This window comes from Rhipicephalus sanguineus, chromosome 3 (genome assembly GCF_013339695.2).
Source record: "Rhipicephalus sanguineus isolate Rsan-2018 chromosome 3, BIME_Rsan_1.4, whole genome shotgun sequence".
In the NCBI taxonomy this organism is placed as follows: domain Eukaryota; kingdom Metazoa; phylum Arthropoda; class Arachnida; order Ixodida; family Ixodidae; genus Rhipicephalus; species Rhipicephalus sanguineus.
This window is the reverse complement of record NC_051178.1, coordinates 193492501-193510535: the sequence shown is the minus strand read 5'-3', so window position 1 is coordinate 193510535 and position 18035 is coordinate 193492501. Positions and strand designations below refer to the sequence as shown.

The 18035-nt window shown below is 49.3% G+C and overlaps 1 protein-coding gene across 2 annotated transcripts in view; it reads right to left on the bottom strand.

Annotated features, from left to right (window-relative positions):
• LOC119387961 (potassium voltage-gated channel subfamily H member 6) overlaps positions 1 to 17542 on the bottom strand; it is a 282090-nt gene extending 264548 nt beyond the window's left edge. The window contains exon 1 of one of the 2 annotated variants that reach the window (XM_049413770.1): positions 16787 to 17542. In XM_049413770.1, coding sequence (XP_049269727.1) covers positions 16787 to 16862 — 76 coding nt within the window. In that variant the 5' untranslated portion in view covers positions 16863 to 17542. The remainder of the gene's footprint in view (positions 1 to 16786) is intronic. The other variant, XM_037655551.2, reaches the window with a different exon arrangement.
• Positions 17543 to 18035: the final 493 nt, after the last annotated feature.

Here is an 18035-nt window from a genome sequence, read left to right as displayed (position 1 = left end):
GGAATTATGGGTAGGATGCTTCAGGCCACCAACTCGTTACACAATTCGCGCTGTGCGACGTTTCGTGTTATTTTACTCTTCTACGCGATTCCTTGTTCGATATGGCCCCTGTATATATATTTTAAAGGCGTTTCTTGACGGCGGGATTGACGGCGTTCCAATGCTTCTCTACGATATGGTCCTTTTGCAAAGGAGTTACGAGCACCGGCGAGGCTGTGGTAGAAGATTCATCTGCCACGCAGAGGGCCGGGTTCGGATCTCCCGCTCGACCTTGGTTTATATAAATATAATATATATATATAATATATATATATATATATATATATATATATATATATAATATATATGTGTATGTGTGTGTGTCATTGTGCTCGATATCGGTTACGGACACCGGCGGCGGCGGACAACGCCCCCAATATTGGCTGTTGCTGTGATCTCATAACAGCTTTCGCTGTAAAACACTACGACCGCCGCTGTCCAGCTATGCAAGCACGACGCGAGCCGCATTGCACGAAGAAGAAGCCGCGAGGCTGTGCGCGGCCTTCTCACGCCGGACTATCCTGCGTCCAACCAGCCGCTCGACTTGCAGATGAGGCATGCGCGCGCGCGTGTGTATACGTCCTCTGGTAGTGATGCAAATGCTCTAGCTAAAGTGACGCCATCCATGGCGGCTGCTGCCTCGTGGGCTTCCATTTCCGCGTGATGCGAAAAAAAAAAAGAAAGCGAGCGAGTGAGCTCGGTCAAGAATCGATCTCGCTTTTCCAGCGTTCAGCGAGCGGGCGAAAACAGACCTCCTCGGTTCGTTAAGAGCGAGCGAGATTTTAAAAGCAGCGCTAGTTAAGACGCACAGTGCCGCCCCTAAAGTTTGGGGCGTAATCACGCCCGCGGGGCATGCACGCACGCTCTAAGCGCGCTCGCGGCAATCTTCGGAGATTCTATAGCGGCGCCCAATGAGTTTTTCGGATAGACCCCGCGGTTGAATAAAGAAACATACTTTTCAGTCGAAAATAAGCCGCGCTAATTTCCGTATGGTGTTTTCCGCGAGGTGCTTTCCTTCTTTTTTTTAAGTCTCGGAAGTCTTTACCAATCTCGTAAGAACCATCGAATTCTACTATACTCAGCCGCACTATAGGAAAGTTGGACAACTGCTCCCTCACAGAATGCAAAATTCTTGGGCACGGGCCCCACAAGGACTTCAACGTGAGCCGCTATGACGCCGTTGCTGCGTTTCATTACAAACACTAGATGGATTGAACAACATATTGTGACTGTACAATCGATAGTGTATTTGTTTGTTGGTCGCACATTAACATTGCCATGATGACTTTGTGGTGCCTTCGTAGACTCTTCTTTCATAACCCCTTGTTACTTTCTAATTATAGGGTTGCCAGCTACAGGTCTCTAGTCTTCGTGTCCTTTCGTCTTTCTCTCTATATGCATGACAGGTAAAGCAACTGCATGGCCACGATTCGATTCACTGCGCTTTCAGTGCATGAGAAGCCACAATAACACGGGACGAACATAAATACACTAGAGACGTGTATAACGCAGAATAGACCCGCAAACATAATACAGAGAGACGTTTTCTGTGAACATTTTTTTTTCAAGTGTCAAATGAGTGGCATGCCGGACATTTGGTCAGCGTCGATTTACTTCTCGGAGTCTCTGCACAATTAAAATTTGTTGACGACTGTGACGCTGCAGCTCCCTTCAAGTGCCCGAACTGCTCCGGTCCGCATGACGCGACATCGAAAGATTGCCCGAAGATAAAAGAAGAAATACGCATACTGAGGAAGATGGTGAGGAACAACTCGACTCACAGAGAGGCTGTCTCATCTATTCGTCGTCAGAGACGCCGTTCAAAACGCCGACGCCAACAGAACCACAGCGGCCACCGGGGTGATAGATCGACTGCAGCACAAGATAAACAAATGACTGCGCAGTGTAAAGCCTCTACTCCCGTCTGGAGTGCACCCCGACCGAGTGATGCACAAAAGGGGGCCGAGCCAGCGATGCAGGAAGATGCTTCAGATGCAGAGTGGCCTTCACTACCGTCTGGAGCAATAAGGACGACCACATCATGGGCTGAAACTCCAAAGGTGGCTGAAAAGGATAGGCAAAACTTTGACAAGACGCAGTCTACACTGAAGAACCTGCTAAATTCCCTACGTGCCATTCTCTGGGAGCTACAGACGCCGGGCGCGAAGGCAGCAGTGCAGATCCTCAACGTGTTGGAACCGCTCCTAGTAGCGCTTCCATAGAACAACATGGCGACTTCATTCGAAGAGAGAGTACATGCATCTGCTATAATGCAGTGGAACGCAAGAGGTTTGCGAAGTAGGCTGTCTGACTTTCGGCAATGGATGCTTAAATATCAGTTTCCTGTGGTTGTTATATGTGAGCCAAACATGGTGTCACCTTTTCGGATATCCGGATACGCGATACTATGGTCTCGCGACGACCGAAGTACGAGCAAAGTGATTATATGTATACGTAGTGATTTGACATACGTGAGGCATGTCGTCGCTCCTCATGCTTCAAATGATTATATATGCCTGACTATGAAGCACAAGCGACGTTCGATATCTCTCATAGGTGGATATATTCCTCCCAGAAGCCGCGTTGACTGTTCTCACCTCTCGTCTGTGTTCCAAGCTTGCCCAAGCCCGCACGTTCTAGTAGGAGATTTCAATGCGCACCATCCAATGTGGGGCTCTGCTTCGATGAACACCCGCGGCAGGGACATGGCTGATTTTGTGCTAAATCGGGGCCTCATGACCATCAACAATGGATCCCCCACTTTCCTTCGCGGCACATCATACAGCAGCTGCCTGGACGTTTGTTTTGTGACTAGAAATCTGCTGTCTACAACCTCTTGGTGTGTAGATGTAGAAACGCACGGAAGTGACCACCTCCCGACGTATATACAACTAAAAGGATTCCGCCGTTCATCTGCCCGTTCTGTACGAAGCGTAGACTGGCAAGGCTTCCAAGCATCTGTGAATATTCACTGTGGCAACATTCAATGTATTTCTGAAATAGAAGGCGTTATAGCGTCAGCCTTGACAGCAAATACCAGACTCATCAGTGTGTCGAAACCCAGATCGCAGGTTGACGCACAATACGAGCACCTGCGTGCAATCCGTCGCCGCGCTGAAAGAAAGTACAGGAGGACGAGATCGCCATCAGACCTGTCTACATCTCGACAAGCACAGCGACATGTACTCCGACACCTCGATAAGCTCGACAGGCAACGGTGGAGAAAGTTTTGTGGTTCTCTGGATCCCAGGAAACCCCTATCACGAATATGGCAGGTTGTACGAAGCCTTCGGACACCTACGACGCAGTTGTTCCCTTTCCGAGGTGTGGCCCTAAAGCAAGGCCGGAGCGAAGTGGAAATAGCAGAAGAATATTGCCGATTGCTCGTAGGCTCGTCCTTCTCAACGGGATCGCCGTCATATTATGCCTCACCACCATCCTGTGACGAACGTCTCGACTTGCCGTTCACTTTGCACGAGCTCGACGCTGCGATCTCAGCCTCCCGACACTCCTCTGCGCCAGGACCCGATGGCATCACTTATTCGGCTCTCTCCCATCTCAGCCAAGAAGCACGGAAAGCTCTTTTGTCGTTCTACAATGCTACGTGGGACACGGCGAGAGTGCCGGATAATTGGAAGTGCAGCCGCATAGTGGCCCTATTGAAACCAGGCAAGTGCTCCAACGAGCTCTCTTCCTACAGACCAATCGCCTTAGCCAGTTGCGTCGGCAAGGTAATGGAACGTATGGTGCTTACAAGACTGGAATGGCTCTTGGAGAATACTTTCACCTTGCCAGATTTCATGAATGGTTTCCGCAGGGGTCGTTCATCTATAGACGGAGTTATAGACCTAGTTTCCTCTGTGGAGCAGGAAAGACAACGTCGGAGAATAGTGGGCGCAATTTTTTTGGACATAAAAAGGGGCCTACGATAACGTCCTTCATGAGGCCATTCTCGACGCGCTTGAAGACGTTGGCGTAGGGGGCCGACTTCACGCATGGATTGTCAGCTATCTCAGCGAACGTACAATTTTCATGTCGACGGCTGATGGTGACACCGGCAGGCACTACGTCAACCGTGGTGTTCCACAAGGCGCGGTCCTCAGTCCCACGTTGTTCAACATCACGCTCATTGGTCTTGGAGCGGAGCTCCCTGACAATGTTAAAATCAGCGTATATGCAGACGATATTTGCATATGGGCCTCTGGAGTAACGCGTCCACAAATGCGAGCAAGACTACAACAGGCTACGTCAATAACAGCCAAGTACTTGCGCCGTCAAGGCCTGCAACTTTCAACGGCAAAGTGTGCAGCATTGGCGTTCACAAGAAAGTCAATGACGCGGTATCCCATCTTCGCTGACGGAGCAGCGATTCCTGCTGTCACACATTACAGATATTTAGGTGTCGTTATTGACCGCAACCTATCTTGGTCGAAGCATATCACGGCGCTACGGACCAAACTGGTCAGCTTTATAGACGTGCTTCGTGTTGTAGCGGGACTAAGATGGGGCCCCTCTGAGAAAAGCCTCCTGCAGCTATACCAGGCATTGTTTGTGGGATATCTACGCTACAGCTCACCTGTGCTTTCACGTATGCGTACAACGTGCATTCGTACGTTAAAGAGCCTTCAAGCGCGAGCACTCCGGACATGCCTAGGCCTCCCGCGATGTACTAAAACATCAGGCACCATTGAGAGTCACGCACTCACCCTATAGAGACTTACACGTCTTGTGAACCTCTTCGAGTTCACCTTCGGCTGCTGACCCGGCATGCGCACCACCACCTGTCTTCACTGCAGACAAACCGACCAGGCTGCGCCTACTCAGAATGCATCAATACTCACAGGAGTATCAGTCCTGTAGGTTTTGCACCAACCGTCATCCCTGAAGTGCCACTGTGGACACTGCGTAAACCACTGGTGCACCTTCAAGTACCTGGGATTCCGAAGAAATCACGTGTTCCTTGTGTTGGCCTCAAGCAACTCACCTTGGCTTACTTGACTGAGCGATACAACGACACTATACACGTATACACTGATGGATCTGTGACTCCGCGCGTTTCGACTGCCGCTTTTGTGATCCCTCAACTGGATATTTCCCGGCCGTACAGGTTAGACCATAAGTCCTCATCAACAGCAGCAGAATTGGTTGCTATACGAGAAGCTGTTCGATTTGTATCCGACCAAGCTCCACGCAAATGGGCAATACTCTCTGATGCGAAATCCGCATTACAAGCCCTTCATTCATGCTCAAGAAAAGGACAACATTACGTATTGGCTTCCGAAATCATACAAGCATTCGATATCACGCAACGGAATGGTCACTCTATCATCTTCCAATGGGTACCTGGACACTGTGGCTTGGCAGGCAACGTGCTAGCTGATGCTGCAGCAAAAGCCGCTGCTGGTAACAGCGCCGTTCTCGTAAAAATTCCGTATTCGCGAAGTGACGTGAACTCTTTGTTAAGATCGCTTATGCGAGAGTTCACGACAACTTACTGGTCTAACCCAGACCATCGGCATAGGCGTTTGCGGGAAACAGACCCTCACATGACCTTTCGACTCCCGGCTAATATTAAGCGCCGCCACGCCAGTCTGCTGCACCGGATTCGACTAGGCGTCGCCTTCACTCGACGCTACGCGCACCTTATCGGCAGTGCGGACAGCCCGAACTGTGAGCGCTGCCAAGTAGATGAAACTTTAGCCCATATATTGTGCGACTGCCCTCTGTACGTGTCCGAACGGAAGACGCTGGCTTTAACGTTGGCCGGCATCGGTGTGACAACTCTAAGTGAGACTAATCTGTTGTCCGCAATGTCCGACCAGACAGCATCACCGACTGCTACAAGAGCATTCATAGATTTTATCAAGAGTACAGGACTTGACGATAGACTTTAAGAAGACCACTGTATTTTGTGGTTATTGTACATACGCATTACCTCTTCCTGTCCCCATCATCATCTTCATTACTCTTTTTTCCCCTTTCCCTTTTCCCCTGTGCAGAGTAGCAGGCTAGAGCGCTCAAGCTCAGGCCGACCTCTCTGCCTTCTAATAAATTTGCTCTATCTATATGTTGTTGTTTTTTTGTTTTTGTTTTTTAGCACCAAAATTAGAGGCAGAGACTAGGGGCTTGACAGTGGTCTCGGTCCCCGCATTTGAGGCAACTCAGCTCGCATTTATGAACTATAAAGCTCTTGCAATGAAGGACGAGCACTTGAACTCAAAGAATGCGCCAAGTAAGAAACAGCAACGTGCGTCAGAAAGAGATAGCAATGCCAGTTAAACAGCACAAAATACGAAGACGCAAGAAAACACGCGCACACACATGGAGAACCAACACTGGTCCTGTGTGTGCGTGTTTTCTTGTGTCTTCGTATTTCGTACAGTTTGACTTGCAGATGTCGCGCCAACTTGTCCGAACCAAAGCACTCCTAAACCAGATAACAATGTATTTCTTAAGAAAATAACACAAAGCTTAAGCGTAACGCTTTCACGGCTGAAAAAAAAATTAAGGAGAGAGAGAGAAAAGCTTAGATTTTTCTTTTCCTAATGGCAGCTTCCGAGCCGAAATCTCAACAACATAAGCTCCTCTTCCCAAACACTGTCCTTAAATATTGATTTCGTTTCGATATGTACGTTTCTCGGCTCCAGTATTATATACAGCTTCCCCGCGCCTCGTGCGCTGCATCTCACGGCACCCGCGGGTGACGCGCACAGCATGGACGTGAGCATCCTTCCTATCTGCCAGTTTCGACGAACGCTGGGGCGCAGGCGCCACTGGCTTGTTATGCGGGACCCGTAGCGCACAAGCACGCGGACAGCGATCAACGCCCCACGCCGAATCCCTGGTATACCCGCTCGGCGGCGCGCACACACGAAATGCACGTCTGCGGTTTACTGCCCGCATCCTAAGTGATCTCACACTGCGCGCATGGAGGCGGTAGGCAACAGGATTGTCATTACTAAGGCGAAAGCCTTAGATGCCTCATCAAACGCGAAAATGGACCGTCGGCGGCGTCAGCACGAGTGATGCCAAAAATCATCATCACGCGATGACATCACCATACGACGTCATCATGACGTCACAGACCCCAAAATTTGTGACGTCATCATGACGCCACTATGACGTCATCGTGATGTCATGTAGCTTGACGTCATCATGTGACACATGGCATCGTGGCTTGGTCTAAAGTGGGCCGATCACGGAGGCAGTGCAAAACCAGGCGAGGTGCAGAAAACTTTCGGATGGGGGCGTGGGGGGATCAACACATCGACTGAGAAGAAAAAGAAGATGGCTTTCGCCTTTGAGTCGTCTTAGGCAAATGCATAAGGAATCCTGTGAGTTTTTTTGTTTGTTTTTATCTAAAGTCCCTTGAAACTGCACGCCAACAATGCCAAGTGTTCGCAGATTCTTCACAAATAATTGAAACATAAGTTGCTTTCGAATGCAGCGTCTTTCTGGCACCTCCTACCCTTTCGATATAATGGGGTGTGATGTCGATAACTTTTGAGCGAAATTTAACTGCCGTATTCACTTTCGTGCTACCCGCACTGTTGGACGTTGGTTAACACTGGCTACTGTAGTCTATCACTGGCTTAATGGCGAGTACTGTCCTTTCTAACGTCGCGTATACGATCTTAATAATTAACTGTTGGGGTTTAAAGTCCCAAAAGCGTATACGATGTCGCGGCAGCAACATTGATTTCGTTCAGTCTCAGTTTAATCGTTGTGTTGTCTGCTAATTTCATCGTGTCGTTGTGTTGTCTGCCAATCATCTGTTCCAATCATCTGTATCGTTGTGTTGTCTGCCAATCATCGTAGCGCCTGGGCGCCCCGGTGCGCACTGGTGCGATTTATCAAAGATGGCATTAAACAGCTTCGCTGAGGGTTTTTGTACTGCATGGTTCCTATGAAATCTAAATGCAACGCAACGTGTTTCGAGGCCCCGAATTGGCTTTGAAGCGCAACGAGTGAGTTTAATATAAAGGTTTTCTAGGGCGCACCTTTTTCAAACCTATAACTACTTGTACGCGTGGTTTTGATTAAAAATGAATTCGTAAGTTTTGCCTCTTTAGTCGCCTGATACCGACTCCACATTGGGGGCCGACTAGTAGAAGTTTACACGGCAGCGGCACCTTTAGCAATGGCTGTTTGTTCAAACCTTCGTACAGCTTCGCGTGAAAGCTTATTGTTCTCCCACGTGTAATATTTTAAGTAGTTCACTATTTGTTCTCAACCACAACCACTCGATTAGGAAGAAAAAAAAAAGGTGCGTCCCGTTGCGTGTCCTGAAAACAGCGGGAGCTGCCTAGTTGAACTTATTGCCACTGTGGCGCCTCACGACGTGTCGCAGTAAGGTAGCCCGAGGTGGTTTAACTCCTCCGGATCCACTATTTTCTTCGGGAGCAGCGATATCTTATCATAAGGACTTCTAACGCTATTCAGTGCAGCGCTTGTCTCTGTTCCCTTTCTTGTCCCCTGTCCGTTCTGCGTTGGCTGTTGAAGATCCCAATCTCAAACTTTGCGGCACACGGAAATTCGTGGTACCCCGATGTTGACATCCTTCATTGCCGACACCATGAAACGCAGCGGCTTCTGGCATGACCATATACGGCGGGTTTCTAGAACGTCTCGCGCACGCCACAACCCTGTCTTTTTCTGTTTTCTTTTTTTTTTCGTCTCTTTTGTTCTAAATGCGCGTGGCTGTACGCCTACTAGCGCCAACGCGGAAGGAACTGTCGACACAGCGTTCACGCTCGTGCCCTTTTGTTTCAGCGCGACGCATCAGGCCACACTATTTAGGGGCGAAGCTCCTTAAAGCGGCACCCGTTCGTCTCTCGTAGTCGTAGTGCGTAACCAGTCGTAACGCTAGTACCAGATCTTTGACCTCCAAGGTGGTGCCGGTGGGAGATTTCTCCTGTGCGTTGTTGAACAATAAAAAATTCGCAGCGTGCGCGTTAACTAAAAGCCGAATTCTTCTGTCTCTCATTTCCCATTAGCAGCCATTGGCATGTTCCAGTAGGAAACGTTAGTAGAAGTAGAAGTGTAAGTGTTAGCTAAAAGCCGACTTCTTCTGTCTCTCATTCCCATTAGCAGCCATTGTTTACCTCCAAGGTAGTGCCTGGTGAGATTTCTCCTGTGCGTGATTAAACAATAAAAATTTTGTTCAAAACGCCGTTGATTGATGAAATAAACCAACGAAAGACGCCAGATGTTTTCTAAAAGCAAAACAAAAAGACGCCAGATGTTTCTAAAGCAAAACGAAAAGACGCCAGCCGCTTAACGAAAGACGCCAGATGTTTTCTAAAGCAATGGTTTTCTAAACAATGAAAATTCACAGCGTACATGTAAAATTAAAGTGAGCTGCAAGTCGTCATAACTCTCATCGAACCTTTAGTATAAACGCGCCCGATCTGACGTCGGTGATGATGTACTGGGCAGAATTCACGGAAGATTCACGGTTTACTGATGAACCTCCGCAGCTTCGCCCACTCATAATCATTCACTCCGTGGATATGCTGTGATTTTTTTTCTTTCTTTTTTTTTTAATTATCGAACGGCCTTGTCTAAACACATTACGGACAGCTGTGTGCAGCTCTCCCGTAGTGGAGCGGCTCTCACTCCAAATCATTCCTGCTTGAACACAGGTGCAATCAGTTGCTGAAAGACACGTAGGGGAATGATTGTGATGTAAACGCCGAGAGAAAGAGACGCGGACACGTCGACATGTGCGCTCCGAGCCTCCGCCCCTTGTTTCTCTCTCTTCGTGTGGAATTAGTCACCGTTCGCCCTTCGCACACCGTCGGGCACATTCTCAGCGAATTAATAGCTCACCCGCTGCGCCAGAGACAATGCAACCGCGTGCCTACACAAGCAGTTCTTGGTATAAACTCTATTACGCGCTTTCGGTTGCGAGGCGCTCGCGATTAACGCCGGAGGCAGCGGAAAATGCGTCGTCAATTGTCTTTGCTCAGACTCACTCGTTAATCAGCGACTCCGCGAACAACCGGTATAATTGACAAGATCGGTGATTAGCGGGTGTGCGTAGCGAGTGGTGTTCTCTTTTAGCGCCCGTTCGTTCGGTGCCTGGCTGCGAAGCCCGTTAAAGCTATAGCTATACGGCGCACCCGATATTCAGGACGTCCAAACTATTCATAGTGTGCTGCAAGCGTCACTTAACGCTTAATCGCATTCGTCATCAGTTGATTTTATGCGTTATTGCATGACCAAGGCATCCACCAGCGTTGCCCGCTTAGAAACGTCTGCCCCGTACAGTCTGGTCCAATTGTTAAAGAGAACAGTAAGCCGCTAACCAATTCAGCGCAATTAAGCATTTTTTTTACCCCATACAAACTGAAAGTCCATGATCCACTTATTCAGACACACTTTCACACAAACATAATTTGCCTTCGTGTACTTGCGCCATGTATGTGTCGTAATCGATCGCAGAAACCAAACGTTCTGTTTTCTTTAACTGCAGACTGTACATCAGATCAAAAACGTCATAAACGCACAAAAGGCGAACAGTGACACATAATCCGTGCAAACGCTGTGATACTTGTTTGATATCTGCGAAGAAAGCGATAAAAAAAACTTGCGAACGTGTTCTGGATTTTGTCGTTGAAGGTATTCTTTATACGTCAAAGATCGTATTTCGTACACAGCGCTTCTGTTTATCGCGTCTGCTTTCCTTTTTTATTCTTTTATTCTTTCTTGCTTTTTTTTTCAGTGTCTGTTTTAATATCAATATCATGATGTTGCAACAGCGGGCTCTAACGTAGCCTACCTACCTTCCCATGTTTTCATGTATAAATAAAAAAAATATGTTCCAGATTTTTTCCCCCTTTAGTGTGCAAAAATATGCGGCCACGTGATTACGAGCGTAAAAAGTACGCTCCGCATGCACCACCCGCGAAAGGTGCCAGCAAACACTCCGAGAGCATGTTTCATACGTATATGCAAATATAAAATAAAGTTGGTGGAAGGGCGGCCGCCAGTGGTAGCCCAATAATATCGAGTGTCACGCTCGTGACGCGAGACACGTCCACCTGCGGTAAAGTGAATTTTGGCCCGCTTTCGCTGTAATTTTAGCATCACTTTTACATGGGAATAAAATTAAAAAAAAAACAATTGCTTTCTCCTGTGGCTGCCGTTGCTTCGTCACCATTTGACGTCAGTGTCAGTAACTAACAAAAATAAAGAGAAACCTCGGTTCCCCTTATATTTCACACGCTTCGCCCTCCGTGCTTGTCACTTGCGCTGCAGAAATGTCTCTGTAACTCTCGTATTCTTCTCCCCACTGTAGAATAACAAACTGGGCAAAGGTTACTCAACATCGCTGCCTTTCCTTCATTTCCTGTCTCTTTCTCTCTACCTCGCAATAAAGTTGTGTTCTCTCTCTCTCTCTCCCTCTCTGTCAACAACGAACCGACTCTCTCAGCCTACTTCCGTGAGGTACTTGGCAAGCCACCCCCTCAACATTCCGCACTTTTGGCAGCGTCCTCATTATACGCGTATTCGCCATTCACACATAGAATGAATTCTACGAAAGCGTTGCCCCGGCCGCGACTTGCATCACCCATTTAACGTAAACGATGGATCACCACACGCTGCAACGATTACGTAACGTCACGCGCTTGGCGCGCCACTGCGGCGCCGACCGGAATCCTCGGAAAGCTTGACGTTACTCAATTTTTGGGACGATGTACCGACGAAAATGCTGCCCGTGAGGTCCTCTTAACAGCCAGGTAAAACCTCAACACTTTCCACCGCGGTGGTACAGTGGTTACACTGCTCGGCTGCTGATCAGAAGGTCTCGGGTTCGATCCTGGTCGCGACGATCGCGTTTCGAGGAAGGCGAAATTGTAAAGGTCCGTGTACTGTGCGTTGTGAGGGCACGTTAGAGAACATCAGGCGGCCGAAATTTCTATAATACTTCACTACCGCGCGCCTCATAATCATATCGTCATTTTGGCACGTAAAAACCTACAAATTACTTAAAACCTTAGCACGAATAAAGCGATACACCTATTTATTCCTCTCCACATTCTCGTATATAGGTAAGGCTTGTGATTACTTCTCGTACGATGAGTTATGGAGGACACAGTGTGTATGAGTAGATTGCACGTGGCGTCAAGGAAGAAGCCTGTCACTGTTGTAGTACCCAAACATGGCGGCTATTACGTCATCAGCGCACAATAAAATCACGCGTGCATCGTTTCGCTTCGCTCGACGGGAGCAGCTTTTCAGCGGATTATCACCGTTGTCAATTTGCCTCTCGACGCGAGATGCGCCTGTCGTGCTGTCACAATTCGTGCTTACGTCAATGCAAACTATCCGTGCAATGTCGTAGCGCTACATCTAACAGTGCTGTGTTGTCGTTTTTTCTTTGTTATTTATTTTTGTTCGATAGTAAAACGCCGGGAAACCGAGACACCGCGATTTAGACAGGAGTGATCGTTTTAAGACACGTTCACGACCAACCAACGCATGGACGCAGATAGCACATAACATGCCAGAGAAGAATAAACATACGGTAATGTATTGAGCGAGCGCAAATGCCGAGCTGTGCTGAAGGATGACAATGTAAAATAAAAGTTCCTACGCCGCAACAGCTATTTATCTCCCGCTGGCGGTTGTTCCTGGTCGAGCTGTCGCCGTTATGAGGTGCAAAGGCATTCGTCATGCCAACAATAGTTTCCTACAGCCTTTACTAGAGGGAACAATGGCGCTGCGATCGTTCAGCCACCATGGGAATGACGGGTAGCACATGGATTTGCCTACTCTTCGTGCTTGCGGCTTCGAACGCGCTTGTGTATTTTGTTTATTGTTGTGTTGTGGCTTTTGTTTCGCATAAAAGAATGACTCGTTGTGAACCTCGTGAGCTGATTTGAATTGGTGAACGTAAAAGGTTCAAGGCGGTGAAGTTAGACTGCCGAACTTTTGATGAGCTTGCGGCAAAGGGGCTAGCAGGCCACAACCAGCCAAACGGAGCCGAAAGGACGAAGCTTAGGCAAATCCGTGTACTATCCATCATTCCCACGCTGGCTGAAGCGCCATGCGCTGCATCCATAGACACTAGCGCCAGATTTCCGGCTAGTTTACTATTATAAAACTCTATGATTCCAACAGTAGAAGAGGTGACTCGTGCGTGAGGGAGCGCTGAATCATGTTCTCGCAACCGTATACCGGGGAACAAAAGCTGGCAAAGTGCTCAAGCAACGCATGCATAAGCACCGAGTAGTGTACTGCAGAGAACAGCGGCTGCCGAAGCATATCGCATATACGACGAGAGCGACAGACACGTAGCCAGTTAATACCCACGATCTAACCAGATATGTGTGCAGTAGCATGCATACGAAAGCCCAATCGCTTCGTATTCAGTGCAAGCTAAAGCAGCGAAGCGTGTGCATCCTTTCGTCGTATGTATTAAATGTTTCAGACTGATTACGGCTTTGGCATACAGTTCGGCTTCGATCAAATTGACACAACTAAGGTTGTGCTCCAATGGCATATGTAAATGGCTGAGCCATGACGTTCCTTCACGAAAAAGCTCATAACGACATATTGCATTAGTATGCAAATTTTACATCAGCGCGCACGCTTTGGTTTGCACTGCGTTTCAGAAAATTCTGTGTGCCCACATTAAAATAACACAACGCAGTGTTCACAGTTCTAAACCCTTCCCTGTGCAGTAGAAATTGCTATAAAAGAAATACGTGAACTGTTCAGTTGCTCAGTTTTCGTAGTACCTGTATGCGCAAGATGCACCATATCGATAAAGAACGTTAACAGTTATAGCTGCCTCAACTACATTTTGTAAAACGGATCATTAAATTTTCATCCTTCCTGAATATTTTGCCGCAAACCGCATTAAGATCGGATAATTTTAAACGAAACTACAGCCCAATGAAATAGGTCAGTTCTAAAAGAATCACCCTATTATATGAACTGCACAAGATGTGACGTGATTTCAGATTCAGTTTTGTGTAAAGATTCGATGGCACACACACACACAGAGCCACGAAACGCTTCGGTAGCTACGGGAGCAAGACGTGGCCACATAATGAAACAGATAACACTACTCACGCAGCTCCGACGTGTTTCCATTCTCTCGCCACTGTCTCTGGCATTCGTTTTTCCCTCTTTCTCCCTTCCAATATATTGTTTTTCTTTGCGTTACACCTTTATATAAAGGTAAAAACGGAAGATCTCAGTCGATTTTCCGTTTGCAACATGACTTTCGTTTCACCGCGGCGTTTTGAAATACACGGCAGAACGGGGCGGAAACCAAACGTCGTCGCCGTAATCTTCGTCGAACGCAAGCTGTAATCCGCTCAGAGATTTCTTCCGCCACTTATTTCTTCGGGCAAACGTTCCGTGCGGCTTCGAGCGAACGTCCCGTGAGCAGCACGTGATGCGCGGCGAAACACGTGTCCTCCCTCACCCCGTTGTAGAAATCGATGACAGGCGCAGCGGGAGAGTCCGCGAAATGGTACGAAGAAAAGAACGAACAAAAAGAATAGGTACGATAAAAAAAAACACTAGAAGAACAAAACGAAAATATTTGGCAGGCTGGCTCCTTCGCGCCGTGGGTGTATAATCGATTCGCTTGCTTCGCGCAATATGTCTCCATCTCGCCAGGTCTTACAGCCGCGCCTCCGAAGCGACTCCACCCAGACAATTCGCTGCCCGCCACGGCGACTTGCCCCCCCCCCCCCCCCCACGCTCTTTCAAGCCCAACAGTTTGATGACATTCAGGACCGTGAGGCTCGCGTGAAGCGACGTGAAGTCCCCCTGTCGATGATGTCGCAGTTGTCTCGGTGCTCCAATTCTACGACAGTTATGGAAACTTTCTTTTCTTTTGGAAAGCTTACTCGCCGCGGTATGGTTCTGTGGCTGTGGAGTTGCACCGCTCTGTTCGAGGTTGCGGGATCAATTCCCGGCTGCACTGTGCTGTCGAAAGGCACAGTATACCCACACGCTTACACTTAAGTGCACGTCAAAAAAAAAAAAAAAAGTCAGGCAGTCGAATTCAATTCGGAGCCGTACGTTGTTCCCTATCTCATAGGCCAAGAGTTGCCTCGGAAAGTTAAATTCCAGATATCAATCAATCAATCGAGAAAGGGTGTCTCCACGGATATGCTTAGGCAGCTGGGCAGAGAAAACACTGCAGCTGCGATGACTAAGCGAGCGGTCGTGTTTTCGAATATATATAACTGATTTCACGCATCATTGCGACGAGGGTTGGTGATTGCGGCTGCCTGGCGTGTTATTGCTTATCCATGTCTGTCACGTCTTCATTCGAACGATACTTGTGCCACGTGCGTTTAAGTTATATTCGCGATCATTGAACGAAAGCTTTCAGTCTTCTCGCGGACCTTCGAATCAGGTTGAATAATTTTGTTGGAAATGCAAGGCTTGCAGTTTGGCTTTGAACAAGATTAAATGAGCGCCGCGATGCGAAGAGCGTATTTGTATTTGCACATTCTTACGAAACGAAGGTGCCATGCGCGATCGCTGAGAGCTAGGCACACTGATGTCCATTTCCAAGCTAAATTAACTTGTCGGAACAGTCACGAAGCTCATAGTTTATTTTTATCTCTAACCACGCTTTGCAGTATAAAGAACAAATATTTGTGACATTAATAACAGAATTTAAGAAAGCGGACAATAATGTAGAGGGTTGGAAATATGACGGCGATCCAAGCCCTTAAACGTGAAGAAAATATTTTGCCTCAAAAGCGCACTTTATTAAGCTGACACAGCGACGACTTCGTACAATCGTTAGGGTGTTTCAATTTCACGTTTGTGCGGAGCACTTTCAATCGTTGCTGTGTTTCGAATAAGTTGCAGCTCCCAGTGTCTAGGAAATACTGCGGGATTCACGTGAAAATGCTGATAAATCTATCGTGTTTCCGAACATATCGTGCGGGCTGGTGCGATTCTTTATCCCTTGACAAGAAAAGAAAACAAGTGAATCTGACACACTTTACGGCCCCGCAATTCGTGAGAGATAGAAACCAACTAACGACAAGTGTCTTTGTTCTACATCACACGTCTCTCAGTCAACGCCGTGCCCTGGGGGCGCAAGAAGCGGCGCCTTCTCACGAAACAGCGGCGCATGCAGCTACGTTATGCTAGGAAGACAGCCGACGACAACATACATCACAAGGACGGCTCGTATACGCGGTGCCAACTGCTACGTTGCTTTCGGGGAGCGCGCGCGCGCGTAGAGTGTTAAAGCGAGGGGGTATTATTATTATCTGCTCCCTTGTCAAGGAGGCAAAGAAACACCGGCCACCCGAAACAGGCTTCGATTGCGCGAGCTCGGCCTTACGCGTCGCTGGCTCGCACCCTAAAACAAGAACTGTTGGCAAGCGAAGTCTACACCGGTTAGAAAAGACAGCGCAGAAAACAACGCGAAATGCCAGTGTTGAAAGTGTCAGAGCACACGGAAGCTTTTTGCTCTGCGAATGACCTCGAGGGACTTGGTTGGACTTGCCGCAAGGCGCGAGCTTCGTGTTCAGCGGCGTGCGGCGGGCGAGCTCGTTCTATGCAGCAGTGTAGAGGATTAGCGGGGAGCAATTAGGCGCGGTGGCCGCTCGCGGAAGAAGCAGCGCGCGTGTTTGCACCGCGGTGGGGCTTCAGGGATGAGGATAGAGCCCTTCTCGAAAAGGAGAGTAAGGCGCAGGCCGTCGCGCGTGCTTTACATCCACGGCGAAGAGGAGACCGACAGGCCCCGACTTACTCATGCCGTCGAACTTGCGGATGATGGAGTCGATGAAGGTGTTGTGGGGGGCAACGTGCCCCCTGCGAACGGGCATCGTGGCACCGACGTCGTCTCACGAATCACGGGCCACCGGCGCGGGGCGGGCGACGACTACGACGTGCCCCGTTGGAGGCGACGACGACGACCAAGCGGGGCGGCCCACCGCGGGCGAGCCGCCGCCATCGCACCACGCCAGCGGAACAACAACAGTAACTGCCGCAGGAGAAGGCGTCTCGAATGGGCGCTCTCTCCTCGGAGCGGGTCGACGCATAGTCCGTCGCCTGTCAGCTCAGGCCTCCGGCGCTCAGAGCTCCCTCAGCGGCGGCCGCTCCACCGGCGACCGGAGCCGCAACAGTGCGATGCTGGGAGCGGCGCCATTCGCTGCATCGGGCTGCTTGCGGGCGATACGAGATCCACGGCAATTGCGTGCGCTCCCAGCATCCTTGCTCGGTGTCGTTGTGGGGCTGCCGACCGGCCACGGGCAACGCATCGTAGTCCTACGACACTGCGGTCGCTCTCATCCCGTGCTCCTCTGGTCTTCCAGCCGAGCAAAGAGGCCGCCACCACGCACCGCCGCACTCGGCATGCACGCAATATCGCAGCAGGCAGCAACGTTGGCGGCTTTGCCGTGCGAGTGCGGGCCGCGCGTGTCCCTCGCCCGGGCACCGTGGCGCCGCGTCGCGGCCACGGGCGCAAACCTCTGGGGCTCGAGCGCCGCGACGACACGCGAGTGCTCGTTGTGTTGTACGGGTCCCAGGGCAACACTCGTGAAACTGGAAACCCTGGCGCCGCTCCGCCGTCGTGCGACACACTGCCGAGGGGCGAGGCCGTTTTCTCAGAGAGCCACCGACAAGTTCCCGGAAGGAGGAGAGGAGGGAACATGGGCGGAGTGTTTCCTGCGACGCGTTTGATTAGGGATACGGGTCGCCTTCCCCAAACACGTCGCTCCGGTTTCGACAGGGAGGAAAACATGACTTATCCTGGACATCCCGTTGACCCTTTGCGTTATGTTTTCATTCTTTCCCTCCTGGTCATCATGGGCACTCTTTTTTTCGCGCTATTGGATCTTCGTAGACGTGAGATAGCTTTTTTACGTGCTCTTTCTCTCAACCATTTTTTTCTTTCTTTCTTTCTGCTTTTATTTCATTTGTGCACGTCAATATCCGCAGCGATTGGCACGTTTCTACGCTATATCAGTTTGGCTGTGCTAGACACCGCAAAGGAAGGA